Source organism: Procambarus clarkii, chromosome 51 (assembly GCF_040958095.1).
Source record: "Procambarus clarkii isolate CNS0578487 chromosome 51, FALCON_Pclarkii_2.0, whole genome shotgun sequence".
Lineage (NCBI taxonomy): Eukaryota > Metazoa > Arthropoda > Malacostraca > Decapoda > Cambaridae > Procambarus > Procambarus clarkii.
The window spans coordinates 22,042,489-22,056,265 of record NC_091200.1 but is presented as its reverse complement, the minus strand read 5'-3'; the positions used below and the strand labels follow the sequence as shown (position 1 = coordinate 22,056,265).

Below are 13,777 nucleotides of genomic sequence, written 5' to 3'. Positions count from 1 at the left end.
GCAAAAAATTCAATTAAAGATAAATAGAATGTATTTATGTATAATTACAGCACAAAATACAAAAGGTAGAGCAAAGTTTCCTTCTAGGACTCTTCTTTCACTTGTCTTCATCACTGTTGGTGTCTTCAGCCTTTCATCTGAAAGTAAAAATGATTACAAATACAAATATTTATTCAGGTAAAGTACATACATACAAGGTGAAATACAAAAGTTAATGGATTCATAGATAAAGCTAGTACATACAATGCCTAAAACCACTATTATGCAAAGCGTTTCGGGCAGTCAGTGTCAGTGAAGCACTGACTAATAATTCATTGTCAGGAGACAGGCAGCCAAAGTGTATTCATACACGTTAGATTTGTATCGAGGTCTCCCCTCCCCAGAGTTGAATTACTGACCCTGTCCAGGATGCAACCCCACAGCAAGCTGACTAACTCCTGGGTACCAAAACATTGGCATTTCTTCATCTTCTGGTGTATGGTTTGGTTATCATATTTTCAGCCAGGTTATTGTAACTTGTCTGTACAAGTTGAATGGGAAAATAGAGAGAGTTGGAGGAAGGACACCCGAGAGTGTATAACCGAGAGATGACTTCCCATAGGTTCAACAGTGGATGTAGCACATGACAACAGGTTCTGTCTGATGTGGAGTTTTAATATTCATTGTGGGCATTTCTCGTAAGACACGAGGCACTGCCAGATGACTTCTTGAGGTGTTGTAGGCATCAGAGAGGTGCCAAAAGAGGAGGGGGGTGTACTGCTTTTTGTTTTCTTTTTATCATTCACTGCTGAGGGAGGGACTAGTGGAGACGAGGATGTCTGAAGCTCACATGATCAACAGCAATTCAGTTTGTACCCCTGGTCTCTCTTTGCTGTTCATCAAGAGCAGTAAGAGTTTAGTGAGCAAGGTAGTGAATTAAGGTAACCTCCTTAGATAACCAACTTAATCCCCCACACAATATGCACATCTAATATACCATCTGCTCAAAAAAATGTACAGTAGTTCTTTAAAAGCATTCTTTCCTCTCCCTCTCCTGTCTCTGAGCATTATAGTACTCTATTATAATTTAAACAAGAATTCTAGCTTCTCTAGCTTTCAGCATACTAACTCTAAAACCTCAGTTATTCTTGTAAGGAAGGCAGTGTGTATCAGACAGATTTTATAAATCTCGCAGGCAAATCTTTTATCTTCAAATAGTCATCTATCATATTGGTCTGTGTGTACATACAAGGCAGTGAAATATGCTTTTAGACTACAAACTTTTTAATCTGGAGCTGCAGTGTACGAGGCCCCAGTGGCAGAAGACATCAGAAGTAACGAAGACCGATAGTGTCACACTTAACAATGTCAAGCTTATCTTGCAGTGACATTTTTCTTGTGTGACTACTATTGCTGCTGATCTGCAAATTAAATAAGAAATAAATCTTCAGTAAACTCAACGTGACATTCATAGAAACCAAAGACAATAAAAATATAATAAATCCATCAAGACATGTTACCTAGTAGGCTCGTCGATGCAACTCGGATATACTAATAAACCCACCCAAACATTAATACTTCATTCCCTAGTGCATGTACAGTATAAAAAAAAAAAACAGAAAATCATCATGTGATCACAATTTCTTGCTTAATTAAATTGCAATTGAGCTAAACCTTTCGATTACCTGCTCATTAATGAATTAAAATGTGGCCAAACTCATCAGTGTACGAGTATCAAATTATGTCATTTTGTTTCAAATTTGACGGTTCCGTGCCCAAGAGCAATATGATGCCTGAAAGTGTTTATATGCTGTGCAGCCCATCCTCCAAACAAAGACCCAAAAGTGATTCCATGCACCCACCAAACCCCCTGTTTATGAATGAAAAACGGTTTACACGCAACTCGCAACTGATTTCGTTCGAACCCTTCCGGAACAAGTGGTTCACTGACAAATTCTGTTCGAACTACAACACTGTAACTGCTACACCCAAGTACTACAAATACAAATAGTTGCCAACATAACCTAAACACCTAACCTAACCAAACCTATGCCTATACTGTATATGCACAATATGCTAATATATTATAATGTTAATTTATATTTGAGAAAATTCCCATTTTGAATGAACAGCATGTAAAAATTTATGAATGTGTCTGTGGGGTTGGCCTCTGGATGTAATGGACTTGAGTCGAGGATGGGTTGATGCTGTAAGGTAAAAAAAAGTTGCTCGCAGATGCCTACAGATTTCTCGCATCATATAATGTAAATGAAAAATAGTGCTGTCTACTATCTAAAACCTGCATAACACATCAAGAATTTTTATTTCCATTATTGTGGATTGTACAACAACTTAGGGCAGAGATCAACTAGCCATCTTGGTTAAAACTTGACTTTATGATCACCACCCTCTCCATTTTCCCAGTTCACTCGCACAGAATTTTATATTTCATTACCCAAGGCACAGATTATTATGAAAGCTTTGAAGTAAAATAATTTGTTGATAACCAGTGTAGTAGTAGTAGGCATCATCAGTCTCGGGAGACTATGAAGTTGCACTCTGGTTGTTGGTCTGGAGTGGCCTCTCCAGGGCGCAAAGCCAGGGTAGGTTGATACGGGAGTTTTAAGTAAGCGTTAATATTTCAATTCAAAATTTGAAAATCTCTGCTCATACTTCACTTAAATTCATAATACATTACATTTTTTTCAATGGTATGTACGGTCTGCAGCATATGTAATATTACATTTTACTGTGTGGCAGACTGCATAGAATAGTCAGGTTGTTGAGTATTACCATTTTGCGAATAGATGGCTCAAATAAGTTAACTGTATATATAAATAGAAAAAAAAAACAATGATAAGTATTATTTATGATATAACATCGTATGAAAAATATTATACAAATACTGGTACAGAATTCTTAAATTTCAAATAAATAAATGAAAGGAATAGAGCCTAACATGAGCAGTAGATGGATGTGGCAGCAACTGCTACAGTTTCGGCAAGTGCAGCGGCAAAAGCAGCTTTGACTTGTTTTTGGACTGGATTAAAATTGTATTGTGAAGGCTAAGGTTTCCACTTCCATATGATCTGGTGGGGTGTAGCAGGTCAAGCATTAGACCACAATCTACAGTACAGTATTATGTACCAAAGGGGGTATAGTACATGGCAAGGGGCTCGTGTGTGTGGGTATACAAGGTAGCGTCTAGTTGGTAGACTGTTCACAGTTGTCCACAGTGACACGTATTAACAAAAATTGTGACCTTGTACAATCTTCTTCCTCCCTTTCCTCAAAGTCAACTTTACTTTACGTTAGTATGGCCGTGGTCACTTGTCCCTCGATCGAATTCTTGGTGAATCGGATACTTTTGATATTGTTCGCCTTGTGCGTTTCTGTTCTCATATTGGCATCCTGAGTGATATTTAGCACCCTCTGATTATTCCATACATTTGCTGGTGCTACATAGCCTTCCCAGCTTGGTGCCTTCTTTGATAATTACTTACATACTTACATTTGTATGGATTTGTCAGTGTCTTTCTATATTCTTCTTGTGTATTTAATTTAAAATTACAAATATATTGTTGTACTACTGAGAACGGTACCCAGCCACTTTGACCTGGACGGTAAAGCGACGGTCTTGCTTCATGCAGGTCGGCATTCAATCCCCGACCATTGTAGTCAGGGATTGAATCCAAGTAGTTGGGCACCATTCCTTCCCCCCGTCCCATCCCAATTCTTTTTTTTTTTCCTGACCTCTTCCAAGTGTTATAAAGTCGTAATGGTTTGGTGCTTTCCCCAGATAATTAAACAAAAAAATTATTGAGAATGGTGTCTTGGGTGTTGGCCCAATGAATGAATGACATCAAAATGCAAATAAGTGGGTTATAACCAAAGCAAGCATTGGTTCATCCACCTCTAAATGTTTATACCACAGTTTTTTTTCAATTTATCATCAAATAATTCGGTTATTGGAATGAAATTAAAACACAAAATTTGCTTCTTCCATACATTTTGCGATTGTATGGAAGGCTAACACGACCATAAAACAAAAATTAACAAAGTATAACCACAGGCAAGAAACATATGACTGATATACATCCACAGTCAACTTAGTAACATTCGGCAAAACATTGAAACAAAAACAATGGATTATGAAATAAAAAAAAAAACAAGTACAGAGACCTCTTGTCAACCAATACTTAAAGTAATGTAGATAGACTTTCAGCCTTACTTGATATGCATTCCATATCAGGTATTAATAGAACTCTACAAGATACCAATGTATACCAATAAATTGGGTGTATGATAACGAAGCCCCCACCCCCCACACACAGTACATCAGTTGATTGACGGTTGAGAGGCGTGACCAAAGAGCCAGAGTTCAACCCTCGCAAGCACAACTAGGTAGGTACACACATGCTGCAGCATAGCAAAGACTCCTGCATATAACACAGCCTCCCCCCCCCCCACACACACACTGCAGCATAACAGTGCCTCTCCCCACGCTGCAGCATAACAGTGCCCCTCCCCACACTGCAGCATAACAGTGCTCCTCCCCCACGCTGCAGCATAACAGTGCTCCTCCCCCACGCTGCAGCATAACAGTGCCCCTCCTCACGCTGCAGCATAACAGTGCCCCTCCCCCACGCTGCAGCATAACAGTGCCCCTCCCCCACGCTGCAGCATAACAGTGCCCCTCCCCCACGCTGCAGCATAACAGTGCCCCTCCTCACGCTGCAGGATAACAGTGCCCCTCCCCCACGCTGCAGCATAACAGTGCCCCTCCCCCACGCTGCAGCATAACAGTGCCTCTCCCCACGCTGCAGCATAACAGTGCCTCTCCCCACGCTGCAGCATAACAGTGCCCCTCCCCACTGCAGCATAACAGTGCCCCTCCCCACACTGCAGCATAACAGTGCCACAGTGCAGTGTAATAGCTGGAGTTCACAAATAACGTTCATCATATACACCCACAGTATATCAGTTCAGTATAAGAGCCACACAAAGTTCAGTATAACAGTGATGTCAGCATAACAAAACTACAGTGTGACACGTAGCCAAGATGCTGGTGGCCGTGAAAGTGGGTGGCGGGAGAAGGAAGTTAAGAGGTGATGTGGTAATTTCCTCACGTTGACCTTCACACCACTCATACAATACAGGGCGGGTGGCAGCCGCACGCGCTAACGAATCGCGAAAGATAACGGACGCACGGCTGACGAATCGCGAATGGTAACGGGCGCACGGCTGACGAATCACGAAAGGTAACGAGCCCACGGCTGACGAATCGCGAAAGGTAACGGACGCACGGCTGACGAATCGCGAAAGGTAACGGACGCACGGCTGACGAATCACGAAAGGTAACGAGCCCACGGCTGACGAATCGCGAAAGGTAACGGACGCACGGCTGACGAATCGCGAAAGGTAACGGGCGCACGGCTGACGAAACGCGAAAGATAACGGACGCACGGCTAACGAATCACAGAAGACTAACTCATTGGTGCCTATTTACTGCTAGGTGAAAGGTAATGTAGCCAACCATTTCTGTCCCGCCCGGTAGTCGAACCCAAGATCCCCTGCCGAGTCGAGAACGAAACCTACCACCGAGACTCATGACTGGCCAGAAAGCTGTTGTTGTTGATATAGATTCAGCTACTCGGAACAAGTTCCAAGTAACATGGGCTATGGTGAGCCCGTAACAGGCCAGAAAGCGCGGGAACCACTACTTACAGTCGACAGATGGTTTAAGGGAAGAACAGAGCTTAAGTTCAACTCTCGCGACAAGCGAGCGAGTTCACTAGCATGCACAGATGCGCGGGAAAATTCACAAGTTAGCCAAATCTTGAATTGCTGGAGAAAAGACAGCACTCAAATGAAATGTAATATAAAAGGTGGCGGAGTCTTAACTCCTAATACGGGTTCATGTAATTCACTGTGTTGGGGGACAGGCAGTCAGTGTATATATACACGTTAGGCTTATATCGAGGTGCCCTCCAACGTCGAGCCACTGACCCCGCCCAGGATGCAACCTCCACAACACGTTGACTAAATCCTGGCTACCTATGTACTGCTAGGTGATAGGAAATGCGCCCTTCCATTTCTATCCCGCCCAGGATTCGAACTCGGAATTCTCTATTGAAAGTCGAGAACGAGCCCGACTGTATTTCTCTATTGAAAGTCGAGAACGAGCCCGACTGTATTTCTCTATTGAAAGTCGAGAACGAGCCCGACTGTACTACCAGGACCCCTATATACAAACCATATGCTGATCAAATGCTTAAAAATGTGGGGCCCAGGAAGGGAAGGGAACTATCAGGAGGAAGTGCTAAATCATTACGACTATATAGCACTGTGAAGTGGTCAGGATAAGGATTTGGGATGAGACTGAATGGAAGGAATGGTGCACCAACCACTTGGACGGTCGGGGATTGACCGCCGACTTGCATGAAGCATGAATCATTTGCAGCAAACCCTACAAGAACAAAATAAAAGTACACCCACGCGCATAGTCCTAACACAAAGCAAAATCCTGTTTACTTTTTATAAGGCACTTATGTAAAACAGTGCAAGCCTTACACAGCCATGGTGAAGAAAAAGTGGTGTTTTAGCTGTGAAGCCTAACAATACCAGTCTGTGTGAGCCGCTGTGGACCAAGGTAACTTGCCTCCAATTAGCATTGCCAACCACAACGCTCCACCGGTCAAAGGTATACTACCAAATAGAATAAATTGTACTATCCTGAATTTTCCCTAGAGCCATCATCTATTTAGTGGCCCCGACGGGGGCAGGAAGTCGACAGATTGTCAAAGGTCTCCCCCCCCCTCCCTTGTTCCTGAGTTTGTTTTTGTTCCAACTATTTTGAACTCTTCCCACCTCCTTGTTATCCCTCGAGAGGGAAGGAGACGAGGGTCGCTGCTTCGAGCTCTCCCTCGAACGTCTCGCTTAACGGTACCGAGGTGTGTACACTCACCACCGACACCACAGGTTTTTCCTCGTAGACACTTAGACAAATGTCAGGACAGTGTTGGGCGTGTGCTGTGGTCTGGTGGGGGGGAGAGGGGAGTTGGAGGGTGGTTCCGCCCTTCTTGTTTCCTGCCCGGGGGGGCTTGGGGAGGGGACACTCCCTGCTATAGTGGCCTGCCGGGGGATCGAATCCCATGTTCAGCCCTATAAACAAATTATCCATTTCGAGATTTACAGAATGATCTTAACGAAGTTAGAGCAACATTGAGGCTGCACGTGATGATAACTGGCAGGATCATTTTCTGTCATGGCGAGGACGTACAGGCTGTGGTTGAGCCGGTACAAACTATCCCACAGCTTGACTTCAACGACTGACCTCACCCAGGACGCACTCCACACCAGTCTCCTATCTCCCCAGGCACATTTATTGACAGATGAACCGAGGCATCAGGTGTAAGAAACGTGTCCAAAAGTATAATCATGCACGGAAATCGAACCCGAGACCTTTTGGTCACCAGGCTATTGAGCTGAATGTGCCACACGATACAGCCGGAAGGACTCACACGCACCTCCGAACACAGACATACACTGTAGTGTATTCTAAGCAGTATATAACCCCTTTCTCCCTGTATACGGCATAGCCTCGTGTATCTCAGATTGGATAAAGCTCTTACGGGTTAAAGGTTACGTGCAAATAAAGTCTACTCTCACATCGGCGTTTCTTTGCCGCAAGGCTGCGCTGTAGCACAGTAGTCTACGTCCCCGGATCACAATCGAAGGGCCTGTGTTCAGTCTCCGGGCGGAACAAATGATTGCACACGTTTCGTTTCACTTCGTCCCACTGTTCACCTAGTAGTAAAATAGGTACTGGGAAGTTAACTACAGTTAGCTGTATGTTCAGCAAAGTCAAAAGTTAGCCAAGATAAGTGTAAGTACGTACTGGTTTCCTGCCCCCAACAACGGGAATTATTACCTGAAACAAACATACAAGTCATGAATAAATTGCGTTTAGGTAAATTAAATCATTTCATACAATGTTAATAATTGCCCATGACGGAGCCTCATGTACATGTATTGTAAGAAGAGATCCAGGAAAACAAAAGAGCAACACAGACAAATTTGTGTTTATACAAATCAACACAGTCTGTGTCTGTGTTGATACAAATCAACACAGTCTGTGTCTGTGTTGATACAAATCAACACAGTCTGTGTCTGTGTTGATACAAATCAACACAGTCTGTGTCTGTGTTGATACAAATCAACACAGTCTGTGTCTGTGTTGATACAAATCAACGCAGACAAAAAATCTAGACAAATGTGTTGAAGGTAAAATAAGAGCAGGAAGACCACACGGTAAGGAGAAGGAGGAGGAAGAGGACGGTGATGCAACACACACGAGGAAGACAGCCACACGGAGGAGACTACAAGGAAGCCAACGCAACTTGGCAAACTGGACAGACCAGCACATAAACTGTCGTGCCAACTATTATGGTGAAGAGAATATATAACGAATCCTCAAGACAACGCTGCAACGAAGGGACTGAGAAATGCTCAGAAAGTAGCGTCCTCTCTGAACATTGTTCTCACTGTTTGTGTCAGATAAGGAGCTCTCTAAGGACGGTGTTGTAGAACTGAAATATTATCTACAATGTAAACAAAAAAAAAAATCATTATACTCTCGTTTGTTTTATAGTCGTGCTCTTATACACTAGTGTACCTGTACACCAGTAGATTGACAGATGAAAGGCGGGCCAAAGAGCTGAAGCTCAACCCCCGCAAGCGCCACTAGGTGGGTACATGTTTCATAACAATAATCCTACCGTATCTGAAGCTGTGTTTATACAGTATCTTAACTGTAATGAGATACAATGTTACATGAGTCTGTAGTACTGTAGGCTACGTTCTCGTCTCATAATCGTGGATCCCGATTCCCGGGCGGGATAGACATGGTTGGTAACGTTTCCTTTCACCTGGTGCATCTCTCCACCTAGCAGTAAATAGGTAGCCGGAGTTAGGCAACCGGTGTGGGACTGCATCCTGGGGAAGGTCGGTAGTTCGACCTTGGGAACCTCCATACCAGAGTACAGGCGTCCTCTCCACCACGACAGGAATTATATAAATTGTAGACTAAATTTAAATGTAAGTTCCCGTCAAAAGCACTTACAGTATATGCGATCTAACATCCTATCAATTCAAGAGTAAAAATCAATCTATATATAACAAAAATAGTCAAGAGGAGGCTACTAAAAGCCCGAGGATGGAACGGAAGTTGGATTGTTAACTCGGAGGACTGTTGTCGTGCGGGAGAAACCAGCTCAGGGAACCGGCCCGGGGGAGCAAGCCCGCCCGCACTACCTTGACCCCATTGTCTACGTACATCCTGGTCCTCCCCGGGGGTGATACACCAGCCACCGGGATTATCACTACACAAGCAACACGAGAGACATCTCCCGTCACGCAGGGTGCAGTCGCACCTCCACAGATCTCCAGTATCAGCTCTTGATACTGGTAATGGCTCAAAAGTGCCAACACTTACGGGCTATTCATGCCCGTGCCACCTTTTTCGGTGACTTAATCTTCATCAATCATCAATCACTACACAAGCCACCGGTCGTAAAGATGTGTTCTCAGTTGACCCAGTTTTCCGATGCGCCTCCCAGAGAAAAGCTACGTTCCTCACGCGCGCTCAGTTGTTTCATGTGTTCTTGCCCGTAACAACTGATTGGCAGTTAAGGTGTTGATCATTCGTTCATTCGTGACTAGCCCGAGTACGGCTGTATTATACAGCGTTGATGCATCCACTGCATATTACACAAGTGGATTTAGATTTTCACTTCCGCGTGTTTGTCACGCTTATAGGGATACTGGAGTTCAACCAATGAAAGTGAGTTTTGTTTTTCTAAGAGGCCCGATGGTACCCTAGAACAGGCTCTTATCCCTGTGAAGTGTTTACACCCTCACAAGAATGTGTATCCTGTCACTCAGGCTCATGTCTCAGAGCCATTCCGACCCCCTCCTCCTAAACCACCATCAGCTCGCCGCTCCCACACTGCCTCCCGGCGCCCACCCACCTCCCACACTCATACCCACCACCCACCTCCCACACTCACACCCAGCACCCATCTCCCACACTGCCACCCGGCGCCCACCCACACCCCACACTCATACCCACCACCCACCTCCCACACTCACACCCAGCACCCATCTCCCACACTGCCACCCGGCGCCCACCCACACCCCACACTGCCACCCAGCGTCCACCCACCTCCCACACTGTCACCCGGCGCCCACCCACCTCCCACACTGCTACCCGGCGCCCACCCACCTCCCACACTGTCACCCAGCGCCCACCCACCTCCCACACTGCCACCCGGCGCCCACCCACCTCCCACACTGCCACCCGGCTCCCACCCACACCCCACACTCACACCCGGCGCCCACCCACCTCCCACACTGCCACCCGGCGCCCACCCACCTCCCACACTGCCACCCGGCGCCCACCCACACCCCACACCCCACACTGCCACCCAGCGTCCACCCACACCCCACACTGCCACCCGGCGCCCACCCACCTCCCACACTGCCACCCGGCGCCCACCCACACCCCACACTGCCACCCGGCGCCCACCCACACCCCACACTGCCACCCGGCGCCCACCCACACCCCACACTGCCACCCAGCACCCACCCACACCCCACACTGCCACCCGGCGCCCACCCACACCCCACACTGCCACCCAGCACCCACCCACACCCCACACTGCCACCCAGCGCCCACCCACACCCCACACTGCCACCCGGCGCCCACCCACACCCCACACTGCCACCCAGCACCCACCCACACCCCACACTGCCACCCGGCGCCCACCCACACCCCACACTGCCACCCAGCACCCACCCACACCCCACACTGCCACCCGGCGCCCACAACACACTCTGCTACACGTCCACACAACACCAGCGCCTGGCTGACAGCGGCTGCCGTTATAAGCTACTCGCTCTCATCTTGTGGTGTTGCCGGGACCCGATTTGTGACGACTTTAATCCTGGAATTATTTTGTTTGCATATACATTATATTTATATATTAATATATGGATGGATCAGCACATTCTTCTAAAATGAAAGTACTTACAGTAACACTGTGGTCGAAAGTGCAAATATATCTTGATGGACCAGCAAAAAGTAGACTTTATAGTACTGAATTTTGGACAAACCGGAAAAGCTTATATTTTTTTATGTTGTTAATATGACTTAACCTAACCATCCTAGGCCTAATACACGCTCTCTGTGGCCTAATGTAGTACATATGTGTACTATACTAGGCCTAGGACAATTTATTTTGTTTTTGGCTTTATTTTTTCTGGACTATATAAAAAAGTACAAAAAGTGCCTTACTGGGGCTCCATTATTACTTATTGGTACGATCGGGCACATGGTTACAAAAAGTACCATCAAACCAGGAGGATGGATGCCGCCAACCTTCGCTAATGTTACGCAGCTATCTGAATCAGTTCAGTTTAGTTTCAAAGCAAATTGTGGATCACTTTATACTGCCGTGTTTATATCTCTCAGCGTGCGAGGCGATGCCAACGGTCTGAGCTGATAAGACGCTCTCTTTACCTTTGTGGCTATAACCTGCAGGGAACCGTAACCACGTGAGGATAGGGGGGGTAGAAATAGCGTACGCTACTCTATCCCTTTGAGATGTATTTTATTGCCTCAAATAAACGTACTTGAACTTGAACCACGTAAAGCCTCGGCTGCATCTTCCAAATGCAGCACTCATACATCATATTATTACATCATATTATGCAGCACTAGCATGCCAGCACTCATCATCTGCCTCCACACTGCCTTTCTCACGGCACCCAGCATCTAGCGCTGCACCAGCGCCTACTGCATGCCCTGCAATTCACCTTTACAGTATTCAAGGTCTACCTCAGATTGCCACGTCTTCCGCAACATCCAATGCTTAACACAGGATTTATCTCCTGCCACTGTACACTATGGCATAATTGTCTACCACAGTACGACAATACCCACTCCCGCCATAACACTGCAAATTCAGTGCAACACTCAACTTTTACAGCATCCTTCGTCTTGGTGAACACTTCGTCTCTTAGAGCACCCTATATATTACCCAGAAACTCATTCCTTAAATTGTAAAAGATTTTCACAGCACCCTTCATCTTTTATTGAATTATATCCCCCAACATCAATGGCAAATTTGCAACTATTATGGCTATCAAACAAATTCGATTACCTTCCCCCACCTTATCACTGCGTATGAGCGCAGTATATCTCCGGATATCTGCCGAGGCGAACACAGTGTGGACAAAGATCACAGCACATCAGACAGGAAAACCTGACTGGGCTGCTTCAGGTCGGACGCAACGAGCGATCAGGGCTAAAACTCCTGACTTCATACAGTAATTATTTACCGTAATCATCGCGGCCTCTATACGTCAGCCTTTGTGATCACTTTCGCAAAAACTATAGTCATATCCAGTGTGTTCATAAGCCACTCGTTTACATCTCGCTCGCGCAGTGTGGAGATACGAAGCTGGCCGTCATGCACGTATATACATGACGCTAAGTTGGAAAGCTAACATTGTGAGGGGGGAATATGTCCGCGTCGAACCTTAATTACACAAAACTGTAATAAAGACATCAAGGGTCTTAAGTCTCCAATGTCACGCCGACCGAGGAAACAACCTTGTAATGTGAGAGAGCTGCTTGAGGTGTTAAACAAGGGCAAATGATTGTGGATAAGAAATCTGATCCTTGGTAGAGAGTTGTAGCTTTGTGGATAGGTAATCAACGGAGCAGGCGCGCAGGTAGAGTGAAGAAGGCAAAACAAACATGCTTTCAATACCAATATGATAAAATTAATGCAAAAAATAACAAGGTTATTTATTGTTCCGTTAACTACGAATTCGCTCCAGCTGGCTCGTATAAAAATAGGTGGAGTTAAAGGTCAAGCAGACAGTCTCAAGCCGCACAAACAACGCTTCTCTTCTTTTACTATTAGATGTGACGCAAAACAATACAAGAATAGACATTCGTCCTCAGAAGCACCCTTGAAAAGAAACCAACTGGCACTTCGGACTACTGATAGCCATTCACTTTAAATTTAACACAAACACACTCACTCTCACTCTCACTCACTCACTATCACCTTCATTCGATAATGACTCCCAACTCTCACTCAGTGATAGCAGGAAAAATCAATCAAGATCTTTCAGTGTCGCCAAAAAGCAGACGACGTGGACACGAGGGAGGAACACGCCAGTATATTCCTGGTGTTCCATGTTAGCTTCGGCCCCCATGCTTGACGCCTGGGTCTGGCTCACAGCTCTGGGCTGTCAACAACTCTGCAACAGAGAAACATGAACAAAGGCATTTCCGCCTGTGATATTTCTGCCCAGTTTCATTATAAGAAATTCATGATTGAAATACAATCTGGCTTTCTCAGCCTTTCACTTCTATGTTTCCATTTCGTTTCTTCTCTTCATTCTCCACTTGCTCCTCTGTCTCTGTCACGAATCTTATTACGATTCTGCCAATTCTCCTGAACCTCGTATTATGTTTTTGTTTTCTCTACGTAAATATTGCTGTCAGTTGTATAAGATTTGTGTATATAGATATATATACATTATATATATATAACATAGATAGCTGGGTAGTGTGTGTAAGGTTTGTTTTGGTGGTGGATGTCACGTGAAATTAGCCGTGTGGGCGGTTGACAATATTTGGGAATGGCCAGGGCGATTGTTGGCAAATCAATTGCCTATAGTTTTATATTTATTTATTCCCATATTTGGTAGCCGTAATATT

The 13,777-nt window shown here is 45.3% G+C and overlaps 1 protein-coding gene across 1 annotated transcript in view; it reads right to left on the bottom strand.

The window, feature by feature from the left end:
* Positions 1-13,777, bottom strand: part of LOC138351924 (uncharacterized) — a 30,126-nt gene continuing 16,349 nt past the window's right edge. Inside the window, exons 2-3 of the mRNA XM_069304093.1 lie at positions 1,261-1,400; positions 1-137 (exon numbers count right to left, since the gene is read on the bottom strand). Coding sequence (XP_069160194.1) covers positions 1,308-1,400 — 93 coding nt within the window. The 3' untranslated portion in view covers positions 1-137; positions 1,261-1,307. The remainder of the gene's footprint in view (positions 138-1,260; positions 1,401-13,777) is intronic.